General features: G+C 38.3%; 1 protein-coding gene across 5 annotated transcripts in view; it reads right to left on the bottom strand.

The window, feature by feature from the left end:
- Positions 1-16,274, bottom strand: part of GHR (growth hormone receptor) — a 253,968-nt gene that overhangs the window by 25,798 nt on the left and 211,896 nt on the right. For all 5 annotated transcript variants that reach the window (XM_072605726.1, XM_072605728.1, XM_072605727.1 and 2 more), the window contains one exon: positions 10,911-11,034. In XM_072605726.1, the coding sequence (XP_072461827.1) occupies positions 10,911-11,034 (124 nt within the window). The remainder of the gene's footprint in view (positions 1-10,910; positions 11,035-16,274) is intronic.

The following is a 16,274-nucleotide window of genomic DNA, read 5'->3' on the forward strand; positions in this document are numbered from 1 at the left end:
AACCTTTTCTTCTCCTGGCTCCTACTCACATCTACCCATAGACCTGCAATCATGCTAGGAGCCCTCCTGCTCTAAAAGGGCCTTCTCTTAACCTGTTTAATGCATCTAATTACCTCCATCTTCTTCCTTTACTACCAAATTTCTTTAAAATTTTGTTTCCACTGGGGCTCCATTCCCCCCTGTACATTCTCTGTTTAGGCTCTTAAAACTTGGTTTCTGCTCACTCATACCTATTCTAATGAAAATCCTCTCAACATTTTCCAGTGATCTCCTAGTCAGTATTCAATAGCCATATCCTTCTCTCCCCACTCCCTTTCCCCAATCCTCATGTATAGCACCAGATGTTGCAACTCCTGCTGAATGTCTTGGCATCCATCCCTACCTGTTCCACCAGGGCAGCCTGGAGAAAGATGGTTTAGAAATCCCTAATAAATTGTAACCATCAAAAAGACAATTTAGCAGCATACACCCTACCAGAGATGTGCTGGGGCAACTTGAACTAGCTTACCAGAGGTGATTGTTAAGTTTTCAGTGTGTGTATTTACACCTTGGAAATTGGTAAAGGGTACAAATTAGGGCTTGATTTATTTATTTTTTTTGTGAATTGTATAGACTTAAGAAAGTGATGGAGAAAATTTTAATAATGAAGATTAAACTGAAAAGTGTGTACATATGTTTTTTCCAGAGAGATGGTTGTTCATCACTTATCAGTATATTCCAGCACCCTATTCATGATGGGTCAGTAAAATTCACATTAAAAGGACATCATTTTAAATCCACATGAACAAAAAGGTACATTGCATTTTAAATCACCCAACTTTTCTTTAGGACTGGTGACAAAAATTTAGATGAGAAGCTAAAAGAGGACATGAATTAGTGCTTCTCTGGGCAATATAGAGCAGTCAGAATCTCTGGACAAAAGTAGGATTTCAGTTCTCAAACCTCCTCTGCTCCCTTCTTTTTGCAGATGTAAGAACTCTAGCTGGTAGAGAGGAGGGTGGAGGTGATGAGGTAGCAGGAGACAGAAAAAGCAAGCAGTGGAGGGAGGAGGGCATCAGTGGAGCCTGGAAGGTAACAAACTTCCTCCTTCCTTCCAAGGTCATTACACAGAGCTTCATTAATAAAAGTAGCAAAATATTAACACTTCAACTTTACTGCTTTCGATTATAGCTGGTGAGTTTTAGTTTTACATTTTTTTCCCCCCAAATCAACAGAACAGCAAAGAAACTAAAGGAGCGACAACAAAACAACTCTGAAGAAATTGTCTTTTAATGAGAAAGAAGTAGCTTTTAATGTGTGCCAGTTGGAATGATACATTTTACTAAGAATGATGCATCTTACTTAGCTAAATGGTTATATATCTGCTTGATTCAAAAAGAAAATATTTCCATGTATGAAGTTCTGATCCAACTATTCTGGAGAGCATTTTGGAACTATGTCCAAAAGGCTATAAAACTGCATACCCTTTGACCCAGAAATACCACTGCTAGGTCAATATCCCAAAGATATGAAAAAAAAGGAAAAGGACCCATAAAAAAAATATTTATAGCAACTTTTTTTGTGGTTTCAAAGAATTGGAAGCTGAGGGGATGCCTATCAATTGGTGAGCAGCTGCATAAGTGGTGGTATATGATTGTGATGGAACATTGCTGTGCTATGAGAAAGGATAAGCTGAATGCTTTCAGAAAAACCTGGGAAAACTCACATGAACTGATGCAAAGTGAAGTGAGCAGAACCAGGAGAACATTGTACACAGTAACAGTAATAGGTATGATGATCAACTGTGAATTACTTAGCTATTCTCAGTAACATATTGATCCAAGAAAATTCTGAAGGACTTATGATGAAAAATGTTTTCCATCTAGAGAGAAAGAACTGAGGGAGTTTGAATGAAGATTGCAGCATTTTTAAAATTTTCTTTCTTTTTCTTTTTTGTAACATGGCTAACTTGGAAATACATTTTGCATAATTTCACATGTAAAACTGATATCATATTTCTTGCCTTCACAATGGAAGGTGGAGGGGTAGGAGGGAGGGAGAGAAATCAGAACTCAAAAAAAATGAAGGCTAAATAAATAAATAAATAATGAAGGGAGGAAAAAAAGATGTTTCACCTAGTTCAGGGATCCCAAAGAATGCCTCTTTTTTGCCACCAAAGCTTAGGCATCCAACGTGTCAAATGCTGGCTTAAGCCTAAGGAATAGCAGGAAAATTTTAGCAGAAATGTTTTTCCCTAATTAACTAGCACACATGAACCAGTAAGCTAGTAGGTCCTAACCACTTGGCCGCCACAATCTTAGTGTTTGCCAGTAGGTTTGGATCAATTAGTAACTGTAAAATTAAAGCTAAACATAATTACTGTTTTCCCCTGGGCCTACAGTCCCTCCATTATTTATTTATTTATTTTTATAGCTGCTTGGACAAACTACTACTCTGAGCAAATTTTTTTTTTTAAATTTGGACTTAAATACTAAAACTTAAATACACAATAATAAAAGAAAAAGAAACATTATAAATTTAAATACAAAGTAAGAACAGAAAAAAATGTCATGCCCAGCAGAATGTGAGAGGATTCAAAATATATAGCAATAAATTTCCATTTCAAGAAAGCCTATGCAATAAATACTAGGCATTCTGTTGCGAGCTGTCCATCTTTTCTTTGCCTCCTTGTAAGCTTTCTTTTGTTTTCTGTTGTGCATTTTTTACTTTGTTCTTTTTTTTCCGCTTTCCTCTCCCTCCACCCAGGTTACAATTAAGCATGGATATATTTATATATAGATATATACATATTCATAAATATACATACATATATAAATATACTTTCCCTAACAAATTTTACTCTTGATCTTTTTTCTATTCTTGATTTTTTTCCCTCTCTCTCCTGACTCCTCTACCTCACTTCCACCTGATATCCTGCCCTCCTCCAAGGGTCCCTCTCTTACGGGAGGCCCTTCCCATAAACCTAAACACCCTTCTATAACCCCCTTTGACCTATTCCTTCACTCTCCCCTCTAGAGATCCCTCCCTTGTCTTCCCAAGGATCTCTGCTTTATCCTCCCATTCACATTAATCTAAATACTCTTCTTTACTCCCCTTAACCCATTCCCTCACTCTCCCCTCTGGAAATCCCTCCCTTATCCTCTCCCCCCTCCCTATCCCCTTAGCATTTTATTTCTTTCTGAATTTGGAAGACTTTCACCCTCTTCTAGATATGTATGTATTGTTCCCTCTTGAACCCAATCCCGAGGAAAGCAGGTTTCCAGAACTAATAGCCTTCTTCCCCATCTAATTCCTTTGTGTCAATTCTTCCTCCTGGACCATCTCCAGTTGTCCTGATGAATATCTGGCCATTGGACCCAGATGGCTCAGGAGAAGAAAGTGAGGTTAGTGACCTTGCACAGCCCTCCCTCACTCAAATCAAAGTCAAGTGCAAGTCATGTCATCACCTTAATGTCATGGTCCTCTGAGAATGATGGACAAGCACAACCTCATTTGTATAAGATAATTATTCATTTTAGCTGTTCTTAAGCAGTTTTTCATTTTAAAATCATATCATACTCAGGCCTACCCCAATCTTTCTTATGAGCTACTCAATTACTAATAACAATCTTAGATATGTGTTTTACATTTTATATATATAAAAGGTAAACAGTCTCTCCCTACTGAGTCCCTTGTAATTAGTCTTTGGTATGTACTTTATGTTTCTCTTGGCTCTTATATGTTAAATCTATTAAGTTCAAGTTTTTTTTAATTAAGTCCCAAAAGTCTGACAATTCATTAAATCCTCATTTTTTAAAATTCAAGATTATCCGTAGCTTTGCTGGGTGTGATATTTTTGGCCAGCAGCCCAGTTCTTTTGCTCTTTGATATATAGTGTTCCAAGACCTGCAGTCTTTTAGTGTTGCCACTGCTAGGTCTTGTGTGATTCTAATTATGACATCACCATATTTAAATAATTTTTTTTTTTGTTGCTTGTAATATTTTATCCCTTAGCTGGGGGTTCCAGAATTTGACTTTAATGTTCCTGTGGGTTTTTCTTGTCAGATCTCTTTCAGATGGTGATTGGTGGATTTTTTTCTATTTCTGCTTTCCCCCTCTTGTTCTAATGCTTCAGGACAAGTTTCTTTAATTATTTCTTGTATTATTGTATTGAGAGTTCTTTTTTGATCATCTCTTACAGGTGGTCCAATTATTTTTAGGTTTTCTCTTCTTAATCTGTTCTCTAGGTCAGTTGTTTTTCTTATGAGATGTTTTATATTCTCTTCAGTTTTTTCATTCTTTATATTATTTTTTCTTGATCTCTTATAGCTTTACTGGCTTCCCTTTGCCCAATTCTGATTTTAAGGAGGCATTTTCTTCCTTAAGATTCTGAATCTCCTTTTCTAATTGGTTGACTTTCATTTCATAATCTTATTTTTCTTGGATTGTTCTCATTTTTTAAAAGTTTTTCCTCAATCTCTCTCATTTGATTTTTAAAGCCGTTTAAAAATTCTTCTATGAATTCTTTTGGGGCAGTGACCATTCGACATTACTCTTTGGGGTAGAAGAGGGTTTTTTTTGCTTCAGGATCCTCCTTTGAAGATGAACCCTGGTCTTCTCTATTTCCATAGCAATTCTCTATAGTTGAATTCTTTCTCCTTTGCCTGTGCATTTTTTTAAAAATTGGTAGTAGCTTTTTTTTTGTAATTACTTCTAGCCCTGGGGTATGGGAGAATGGTGCCTCTGGCCTCAGATCCTCCTTCAGTTCTCCCTCTGACCTGGAACTGAAACCAAAATCTCCAACCTTCTATAAGTGCCCTCAGTTAGTGGTAACCTTGCCCCACTGCTTCTGCACTCACCAGGCTTGAGTTGGTTCCTTCTCATCCCTGCTGTGCTGAGTCTCCACATCACAGCTGGGTCTGGTGTTCCTTGTCAGCAGAGGTTCCCTCAATCTTCACCAGCTCAGATGCCAAAATCTCCTCACTGTCCCAACAGTAAAAGTTCTGTGGCTGGGGCCCAGACCACCTCCCAATCCAGCTAACCTTAGGGTTCGCCACTCTTCTTAAGCAGATCAAGGGCCTACCTTGGAGGTATTTACTTTTCACAGGGGCCAAACCTCATCCTGGGATTTTTCTTCAGTCCCATAAGGACCACTGTTCTACCCCTACTTTTATTTACCCTGGGGTGCTATTTTATCTCTTTTGTGGGGGAAAATTTTGAGAGCCTGAAATTTTCTGACCTACTCCACCGTCTTTGCAGAATTCTCCTGAGCGGAAAAATTTTACATAGCTTGATGCTGTGTAAAACTTTAAAAGGTTTTATGTGTGTGTGTGTGTGTGTGTGTGTGTGTGTGTGTGTGTGTGATATACATAATATGAAAAGCTTGGATGCATTTAAAAATGGATTTGAACTCAGATATCCCTAATTCTAGGTCCAATACATCTAACTGAGGTAATGCCCATGTTTTCACCCAAGAAAAGTCAATGTGCAACACAGTGAAAACCATGCAGAACTCTGGAGTTTAGGTTCCTCATCTGTTAAGTGCTGGGGATGAAGGAGATGGTCTTTGGGGTCTCTTCTAACACCACAGCTACCATCTTCTTAGTGAATGACAGAAAGCCTGGTTGGATTGTATGTATGTATTTATATATGAATTTACAATGGTGTGAATCTCAGCCAATCTGATAGGCCATTAAAATGTTCTGCATCAGTGTTTTAGCAAGTGGCTTTATATTAGGTGACATTCAACAGCCATTATTTTGGGAAACCACTTGAAAAACCCATTTATTTGTAAATTCGGTTATATGTTATGTACCTAATCACTTATCCAATCATGGTAAATGTTATCTCCCCAGAATTAAAAAAAATAAACACAAATGAAGAAAAAACAATATCAATTTACATGTAATTAGACATTCTATTTCCTTATATTTTCAGCAGGCACTGTCATTTAGCTAACTCTGACTTGTGGACTGTTTCATTACCCACAGACACAGTTCCATAACCTTTTCCTCTCTTTGCACCAAAGAAGAGCGGTGTCTAATCCAACATTCACTTTCTACATGAAGATTTTGCTAATCCCTCTGTTGGTGCCCTCCGTCCCCAATGTATCTTTAATTTATTTGTATATATGTATGTTTTTTAATCTATTTATACATATTGTCTTTCCTGATAGACTGAAAGGTTTTTAAGGGCAGGAACTATTCTTTTTCTTTCTTCCTTCCTTTCTTTGTTCCCTTCTTCTTTCTTTTGTACCTCTAATACTTAGCACAATACCTAAAACAAAATAGGTGCTTATAAAAGGCTTGTTGAATACAATCCTAGTACAAGCCCTATTACTTGTCATAATAGGATCTCCTAATAGGCCTTCCTGCCTCTTCTTTTTTCCCCTTCCAAACATTCTTCACACTAATTCCAGACTTGTCATAGATTTGATCATGTCACTTCTCCCCTCAAAACCCTTCAGTGGTTCTCTACTGTTTAATGAATAAAGTTCAGACTCATACCACCCTTCCTTTCCACTCATTTCTCATACTCTTTTCCTCCACAGTGTTTCAGATGAACTGAATTATTTTCCACTTTCCCCTCAATCTCCTGTACTCATATATGCCCAAGACTTTCCTTATACTCTACTTTGCTAATATGGTTCTAATTCAAAATTAAACAATGTAGGTATGCCTGTCAACTGGGTTGTCACTAGGAAAAACTGTGAAGTAGAGAAAACATATTCAGTATACATCTGCTTTCCTTTTCAGTCATAACTTTCTTTTGTTTTCATGGTATCTCTTCAGTCTCCTCCATTTCCCCTTTTCCAAGCCCCCAAATTAGGCTCCATAGGTAATTGCCTCCATACCTAAATGTCTTTGTTTAAGTAATTTTATATAATTATTCATAAAATAAATTATTACTTGCACATTATGAACTCATAATTAACTCTTGGCTCTACTCACTAAAGAAAGGGGTCAATGACATACATAGTCATTAACTTCTGATAAGCCCCAGACTGTTTATGTTTTCCTGAAGAAAATGTTTTGAATAAGGGTGTCTCATGTCCTAGGAATTCACAATAGTTCTTCACATTTTCTCCCTGTTTCCCATTCAAAACTGGGAATGGAGATTCACCTTTGGAACTGACACAAAACCAATCTAAGCAGAAGAACTCTAAGCCTGATTTACATCTTTTCTTCTCAGCAGGGAAAGAGTGGAGGTTTTAAAATGCTATGCTTATTAACTGAGCCTGACTATGGGGAGGGAACCTCAAACTTCAAATAAAGTGGAGGAATTTATCATGATTAAACTAGCTGAGGAGTCACTAACTAGACAGAAAAAGTTAGAGGTCTCTGAGGAGTAAACATCAAGTAAAGCCTTAAGGATGATTACAACTGGCCTATGTAGGTGGCACAGGCCAGGACTGGAGTCAGGAAGACATGAATTCAAATCCAGCCCTAGACATTGACTAGTTCTATGACCCTGGGCAAGTCACTTAACTCTGTTTGCCTCAATTTCCCCATCTGTAAAATGAATTGCAGAAAGAAATGGCAAACCACTCCAGTTTCTTTGTCAAGAAAACCCCAAATGGGGTCATAAAGGATCATTTGGACACAACTAAAACAATGGAATGACAACCATAACCAAAGCTTTCAAGTATACATAAAGAATGAATTTGTTGGAGGCAATGGCACTGTCCTCCAGAGACATCAGAGGTGAGACCTTAAAAAGCTATTGATTTATTCTGGACTCATAGGAGCAAGAAAGACCAAGAAAAGGCTACAATAATTTAAGGAAAAAATTCACTGAAAATAAAATTTTTCTAAATGTCAAAGACTATACTGACACACTTTTGCTACCATTTTCTTACTATTTCCTACAATCAATGTTGAAAATGTGAAAGGTGCTGCTGAGATTACCTTCTTCCTTCAGGGTTCCATTCATACCCTGTGGTTTCCATGAATCCTTCTTTGGTCCTGCCCAATGAGAGGAAGATCACCTTGCTTGTACCACTTCCCTGTATCTCTCCTACTTTCCCTTGCATCTCAGTTGTTTGTGTGTTCAGCCTTCCCCTTATCAGATAGCGAATTCCTTGAGAATAGGGTATGTGTGATATCTGTCTTTGAATCCCTGGCACCTAACCTAGTTCTTTGCACAGCACAGATGCTTGAAAAATTTTGGTTAGATTTGTTGACTCAAAGGGATATGCAATAGCCATCATTATATAGTCACGGAATATCCTCAAAGTCAATAATACCCATTTCCATCTCTGTACATGACTGTATATTTCAGCATGCTAGAGAGAGGCAGCAAGGTGTAGATGATTTCTCCTCCCTTTCCTGGCTAAACTTCTTGAGAAGGCTTTCTAGAATTATGGTTGAGTCATTCAACTGTGTCTGACTTTTTGATATCCCATTGACTTGTCCATGGGGTTTTCTTGGCAAAGATACTGGAATGGTTTGCCATTTTCTTCTCCAGCGTGTCCCATTTTGCAGATGAGGAACTAAGGCAAATACGCAAATCTCCCAAAGTCACACAGCTAGTAAGTGTCTGAGACTAGATTTGAACTAAGATTTTTCCAACTCCAGGCCCAGCACTTTATTCACTGCACCACCTACCTGTCCCTACTACCTTTCCTCTCATTGTTATTTTCATTCTCTACAGTCTCTTATCTTCAGGCTCCTGACTTCATCTGCAATTCCTCTCCCCAAAGTTACCAAGTGATCTCTTAAATTGCCAAAGCTAATGGCCTGTTTTCAAAGTTCATCCTTCTTGACCCCTCTGCAGTCTTTGATACTAACTGACCATCACCTTCTTCTCCTTGATTTTCTCTTCTTGATAGATCTCTATGATACCGGTTTTCCTCCTGATTACTCTTTCTCAGTCTTCTCTGTTGGATATTCATCCAGGTGACACCTGCTAACTGTGAGTATCTCACAGAGTTCTGTCATGGGCCCTTTTCTTCTCTATAACTTAACTTGGTGATCTCATTAATTTTCATGAATCCAATGATCATCTCTCTGCTAATGGTTCTCAGATCTACTTACCCAGACCTAACTTTTCTTCTAACCTTCAGATTCAGATTTTCAAATGTGTTTTGGAAAGCACAAACTTGATGTCCTAGAGACATCTTGAATCTGACACGAGCAAAACTGAATTCATTATCACTTCCTTCAAGTCTTCCCCCCAACTTCCCTCTTACTGCCAAGCACAGCACCATCCTTCCAGCTATTCAGGTTCATGACCTCAATCCTTGATGTCTCACATCCCCTTACCCCCTCCTATCCAATCTACTGCCAAGGCTTGTTGCTTTTATCTTTGTAAAATCTCGGACATCTGCCCGCTCTGACACTGCAGTCTTCCTGATGTAGCCCTCATTACTTCATGCCTGAACTATTCCAATAGTCTCAAGTCTCTCCTCACGCTAGTCCATTCTCCAATCAGCAGTCAAGTATAAGTCTGACCATGTCATCACCCTTCTCTCTCTCCCCTTGCCCCCACTGGATACACCCCAGTGGCATTCCAAGCCTTTCACAACCTGGCTTCCTCCTACCTTTCCAGTCTTCTTACACTTGATTCCCCTTGACATATTCTGCTATCCAGTGACATTGACCTCCTGTTATTACTTGAATAAGATGCTCCATCTCAAGACTGAACACTTTTACTGTCTGTTTCTCATCTTTGCCTCCTAGCTTCCTTCAAGCCCCAGCTAAAATCCTATAGTGTGTTCCTATTTCTATAATTTCTATAGGATGCTAAAATTTTATCTTGTTCTGTTCCCCCTAGTCAACCCCAGTACCCCTGCTTCTAGTTAGTATAGTAAGTTTATAAATAGCCAGTATAAAGTGGCATTGGCATTCCTGCTAAGATGGCAAAGGGGAACCTATAAGTCACATGCAAACTATCCCAAAGATCAAAGAAGCATAATTTGCAATTGTATCATATATTAACCAAGAATGTGCTGAACAAAAGTTGGTCCTATGATAATGTAAATCTCAGATAAGCTTCAGGCATCTGCAGAGAGCCCAGCATAGCACCATATAGTATGACTGACTTTGAGAGGATGTAGACATATTCTAAAATCTTACCAACAACATTGAAAAGATTTGGACATTTAATGAGCTAACCCCAAAGTGGCTTGGATAAGAGCTTTCCCTCCAAATCCTTGAAAAATGAGATCTCAAACTCCCCTTCCACACCCCCCAGCACACTTCCATCCCTATTACTTCCATGCTCCTGAGTGCTCCTAACTCTAAACTACCTGACTGGTCATCTGTGCCTCTCCCTCCTCCATCCTCTTCCTCACGTTGGCTGCCTCCCTTCATCATCCTATCCATGTCCGCACACTATCTGCTTCTGTACCCCTTTCACCCCTTGACCTTGACCCTCTGTGCTTTCTTAAAGTATAATTGCAGTGTCACTTTCCATTGTCTTCATGGTATTTCCCAGTGAGTACCCAAAGAACCTGGAGTGCTTGTACAACTTCATAGTTTCATTAATTAATTAGTAATTCATATAGAAAGCTTTTCCAGACCCACCTCCTTTCCCTTTGTTGATTATTTACAATTTATAGATCTTGTTTGTAACTAAATGTTTTTATGCCATCTCTCCCATTGAATTGTGAGTTTCCTGAGAACAGGGACTATCTTTTGCCCCTTTTTTTGTATTCCCAATGCTTAGCACAGTGCCTGGCACATAGTAGATGTTAAATAAATACTTAGCAACTGGCTGAATTGAGTACCGGACTTGGAATCAGTAAGATGGGTGCAAATTTGTCCTCAGGCAGTTATAAGCTCTGTGACCCTCAGCAGGCCCCTAAACTTTTCTGTGCCTCACTTGCCTCAGCTGTACAATGAGGGGATTGTACCGGAGAGCATCTTTTGGTGCTAAGTCTATGATTTAGTTATATGGGGAAAGAGCATGGACAGGAATGGAGCTCATACCTTTTCTTATACAACAGCTTTATTGGACTCTTTGGACCATGATAAACTTCATCAGTCCAGTAGCATGAAAATGTCTCTAGTTCAGGTGAACGGCACTTGGTATACTGAGGTTTCCCAGAAGGCTCTGCAAACAGAACAGAAAAGGAAAGTATGAACCCACTGCTAGTAAAATAACAAATATATGGAGGCAAACTTCTTTTTGAATAGTCTAAAGTACCTTTAAAAAGTCAATGAAAGCCGAATGGGGAGAATACTTGTGTTATCTTATTCTACCATATCTAAGAGGCCAATGGGAAGTCCTGGTAGATTTTTTTTTAATCTGGATCATATTTTTATATCAAGCAGGCTTACTGCAAGTTTGTACTTGAATTTCAGGAGCACCAATTCAGTTACTTCAAGAAACATGACTTTTGTTGTCCTTTGTCTATAGGTTGGAGCAAAGGAACGGTTTTAAGATGGCATTCTGATCTGATCTGAGGAGGAGAAACAAGTAGCATGGGGGAAAGAAGCCTGGAGAGGAAGCAGGAAAACACACAAATCAGTTTACAATCCTATTTAATTCTATTCCACAGATGCTGATCGAGCATCTACTGTGTATATAGCACTGTGCTATAATAAATATAATAGATTACATGATAGGTATAAAACAAAATCTGAGAAATCTGAAGTGACTGTCTTAACATCAAGGTGGATCAGGGAAGGCTTCATGGAGGAGGTAAGCATTTGAAATGGACTTTAAAAGAAGATTAGAAATTCAAAAGGTTAAGAGGGGAAAGGAGAACATTCCAGTCATGAAGGGAACAGCATGAGTAAAAGTATGGAAGGAGGAAACCTCAGAGACTGTTCAGGAAAGAAAGTAATACATTTTGGCTGAAGGATAGAATATATGGAAGTAAATGGTATAAGCTTAAGGTTGGAAAGTTAATGAGGTATCAGATTTAAATATAAAGGAACCCTAACTTGGTGGGTAATAGGGCATCTCTGAAGATATTTGAACAAAAACGTGAAATGAAATTCTATGCATCAGAATATCTTCCCATCTCTCTAAATCTTTTGTATTTCTACCCATAATTTAGAGTAGGGTTCAGCAAATTAGGACATGTAAGCCAAATCTTACCTGCCACCTGTTTTTGTACAGTCTGAAAGCTAAGAATGGTTTTTACATTTATTATTCTTAGCTTTTGGGTTGTATAAAAACAGGCAGTGAACCAGATTTGTGCCTCACTGTAGTTTGCTGACCCTTGTAGACTAAAGATGATCTAGCCATGGTATGGGGGACAGATTAGATGTGGGAGAGATCAGAAGTAAGAGAGGCTCTCATCATAGTCCAATGTGGTGGAAATGAGTTCTTTTGGATGAGGAATATCAGTTGGAATACAAATGAGGAGACTGATAGGAGATGGAATAACAGTATGTAACTGATTAGCTAGAGGAGGTGAGGGAGAAGGAATTAGCAAAGCTAATATGAAAGTTTTGACTATTAAGGTTTTTGTTAAAGGATAATGTTTGGTTTTAGACATATTAATTTAATGGAACAACCAGACAGAAGATGTCATAGTCAATTAGAGATGTGGGTCTAGAATTCAGAAAAGAAGTCATAATTAGAGATGCAGATTTGGAAGTCCTCTGCACAGACCAGGCATTCTTCGCATGGAGTTCATGAATCTGCTTTTTAATATTTTGAGAACAATATTTCAATATAATTGTTTTTCCTTATAGCTTCATTTTATTCATTTAAAAACACTCTTTCGAGGGGGTCATAGGATTTACCAGACTGCCAGGGGTCCATGATATAAAAAAGTTTAGAACTTTGGAGTTAGAGGAAACAGTCAAAGCTACAGGAATCAATGAGATTGACAAAGGACAGTGTGCAGAGAAGGAAGATAGCTATGATGAGACCTTAGGGGAACATCAAGGGGTGGGGAAAAGAACAAAGAGCCAGGAGCAAAGAAAAAAGAATTGATCAGAGAGGTAGGAAGAGAACCCATCTATTGTCCCTGTCCCTGTCTATGGACAAGAAACATTGTCCATAAGGAGGGTGTCATCAAGAGTGTACAGGGCTACAGGATGGTACAGACTGAGATTTGATTAGAGGATTATCAGTGTCCTTTCAGGGGTCAATTTTGTACAGTGGTAGTAGAAAAAACCAGATTGCAAAGGTGGTGAGAAGGCACTGAATGAGAGGTTGCAAAGAAATCATAAGGAGAAAACTTTTTAAAAAGAAGTTTAGAACTGGGGATGAAAAAAGAATGTAGTTAGATAGAACAGAAAGTCAATGGAAGTCTTTTTCCTAGGACTTAGGACACCTGAGCAGACTTGTAGGTATACAGAAAAAAGTCAATGGAAAGGGACTGATGGATTTGCATGAAAGAGAGGGAATAATTGAAGGAGTCAAGTTTTGAAAAGCCAGAGGGTATGGGATGAAAAGTACAGGTCAAAGAACTATCTCTACTTCTCTGGGCCTTAGACATTGTCTATAAACTAATAAGGTTGGAGTAAATTATTTCTAAGATCCCTTTCAGCTCTAAAGTTCTAGGACTTTCTTTAGAAGGATTGAGACCTGGAAGGGATCTTAGAGGTCATCTATGTATCTAAGACTAGATTCTCATCCTCATTTTAGAGGTGAGGCAAATGAGGTCCAGATGGGAAAGACCCTAAAGTCACATGAGGTCCTGGATACCAGATGCAGTGCTCTTTCCCTCACCATTCTGGTAGAATGCAACATGTAAAGTCATCATTTGAAGTCAGATGCTACCACTGAATGATCAGAATTAAACTTCATTTCATTGTATAAATTATCTTTAAACAAAGGATAGAAAATACAAGTAACCTTAGGTTCCTTCATTTCTTTTGTATTATTCATGTCACAAAAGGGCAGGAGAATGCTAGTAAATGTTTAACAACCGGCTCTGGGGAGGTGGATGTTCACAAGACACATTTCCATGTTGTCTGTATTATTCTCATTTTCTCCATCACTTTCTTAAGTCTAGACAATCAAGAAAACGATCAATCAAGCCCTGATTTGTAGTGTTTGCTAATTTCCAAGGTGTAAATGCTCATACTAAAAATTGTCACCTCAGCAAAAGGGCAAAATTTTGTCATTCCTCAAAATACAAGCAAGTAAGAAAAAATGACCATTGTTAACTTTAAAACTCCTGAATATTATAAAAGGTAAAAATCAGTCTAAATCCCATTTTGTTTCCTTAAACTTAGCAATGATATGGTGTTTCTGTTTCTTCTTAAATCCAGATGTATGGAACGTTGCATATTCTCTCTCCATCCTGAGCCAGGGACATTGGAAATTCATGGTTATGGTGTTAATGTGATGAAGTGTGTGCCAACATCTGGTGCACTGACACACACATGTCATGAGGGAAGTTCCCTTTGACAGTGTATTGGGATGTGACAATGCCTAGACTCAGAGGGGAGCAACGAGAGGGAGGCAAGTGAGGCATTGTTTGGGGTGCAGAAAACTGAGGAGCACAGAAACATATATAAAACACACATTGACCATCCCAAGAATGCAAGTCATTAGAATGGAAAGGAAGTTTTGGCACGATTGAATCGTCTTGCTTCAGGTTCAAAATTAGCTAAATAACTATTGACAACCTTGGTGTCAACCTTGATTCTTTATGTTTTTTCAGTGCATGCTCCTCCTATAATCAGATGCCAAATCCTCTTTTGTTCTGCCATGTTAATGAAAATTCTGATTATGTTCAGTATTTGTTAAATCCAGAATAAGAAGAAAATTAAATGAAAAAATTTTTTAAGTATTTCAAGAGACTGATGAAAGATCAGAAACCCAGTAAGTCCTCAAAGATTCCAGTTTTATCTGAGACTTAAGCAAAAGATATTCCTAACTTGAAGTTCAAAGGCCTTTGCCTCAGAGGCAGCTGGGTAATCCAGTAGTTAGACCAGTAGACTAAGGAAGAATTGAGTTCCCATCTTACCTCAATACATTTATTAGCTCTATGAACGGGGCAAGTCACTTAGTTTCCTCAACTGTTAAAAGGGGATAATAAAAGCACTTACCTTTCAGGGTTGTGAGGGTCAAATGAGATAATATACGTAAAATGCTTAGCATAGTACCTGGCACGTTTTTTGTTGTTCAGCCACTTCAGTCATGACCAACTCTTTGTGACTCCATCTGGGGTTTTTTTTGGCAAAAGACGCTGAAGTAGTTTGCTATTTCCTTCTCTAGCTCATTTTTACAGATGAGGAAGCTAAAGCAAACAGGGTTAAGTGACTTGCTTAGGGTCACACAGCTAGCGCAAGATTTGAACTCAGGAAGATGAATCTCCCTGATTCCATGCCTGGCACTCTTTACCATGCCCTACCTGATACGTAGTAGGTGGTTAATAAATATTTGTTTCCTTATACTTTTAGTATGACTAGTATTCCTTTCAGCATATTTTATTGAATTTTGTTTATCTTAGCTTTTTAAATGAGTGATCTGCACCTTCCCACTTCTGTGTGACTGTGGCTTGCACATATTAAGCCACTTTTTGCTTCTTTGTCTTTTGGAAAAAGTGAGTCAAAGTTCATTCTTTGACAGGTCCTTTGAATCCAGGGCAAACAATCCTTGGTGAGTGAAACTTGACAGGTGGAAAAGTAGAATATTGGAACGAACACAAAAATGGTGCTTTCTGGCTAAAGAAAATAGCCACTTAGGATTTTTGAAAAAAAGAATTGGTCAAAAATAAACCTTGTACTGAAGTCTTTGGGGGCATAAGTATCATATTAATTGAGATTAATTAATTCATATGTTAATGAAGAATAAACTCGGCGAGAAAATAAACAGAGCAGCAACTAAAAAAAAGCCCCAATTGGGCTCTTTGGTTGAAGAAATGGATAAAATTTCAAACATTAGGTTGTCTCAGGAAGCATTCTGTTTTAACTCTTAAAATTGAGGGAATCATAAGACAGGAATTGTAGAAGTTGGAAGGGATCTTAGAGATCATCTAATTAATCTCCCTTATTTTACAGCTGAGGCAACTGAGACCTAGAGAAGTTGTGACATCTTTGTTCAAAGTTATATAAAGAGCACATAAAGAGCAGAGTGACTCTGTCAATCTGGGGCCTTTCATGCCTGTGCTTCTCCACTACAAGCTAACAGTCAGACTATGCATCTCCATCTGGTCTCAATTGCTAGGAATGTGCCTAAATAATTGACTAATAGATCCCGAATTTACCCAGAAACTTGGAGGAAATTATCTCTATTACTATGCTACTGTTTTTATAGCTGGAAATAGAAGACTAGAGGCACCTTGGTGGAGTAGATACTTGGTGGATATTTCCAGCTTTGGAGGCTTGAAGACCCGTGTCTCTGACGTAGAACTAGCCCTGTGACCATAAAGTCAATTA

This window comes from Notamacropus eugenii, chromosome 4 (genome assembly GCF_028372415.1).
Source record: "Notamacropus eugenii isolate mMacEug1 chromosome 4, mMacEug1.pri_v2, whole genome shotgun sequence".
NCBI lineage: Eukaryota > Metazoa > Chordata > Mammalia > Diprotodontia > Macropodidae > Notamacropus > Notamacropus eugenii.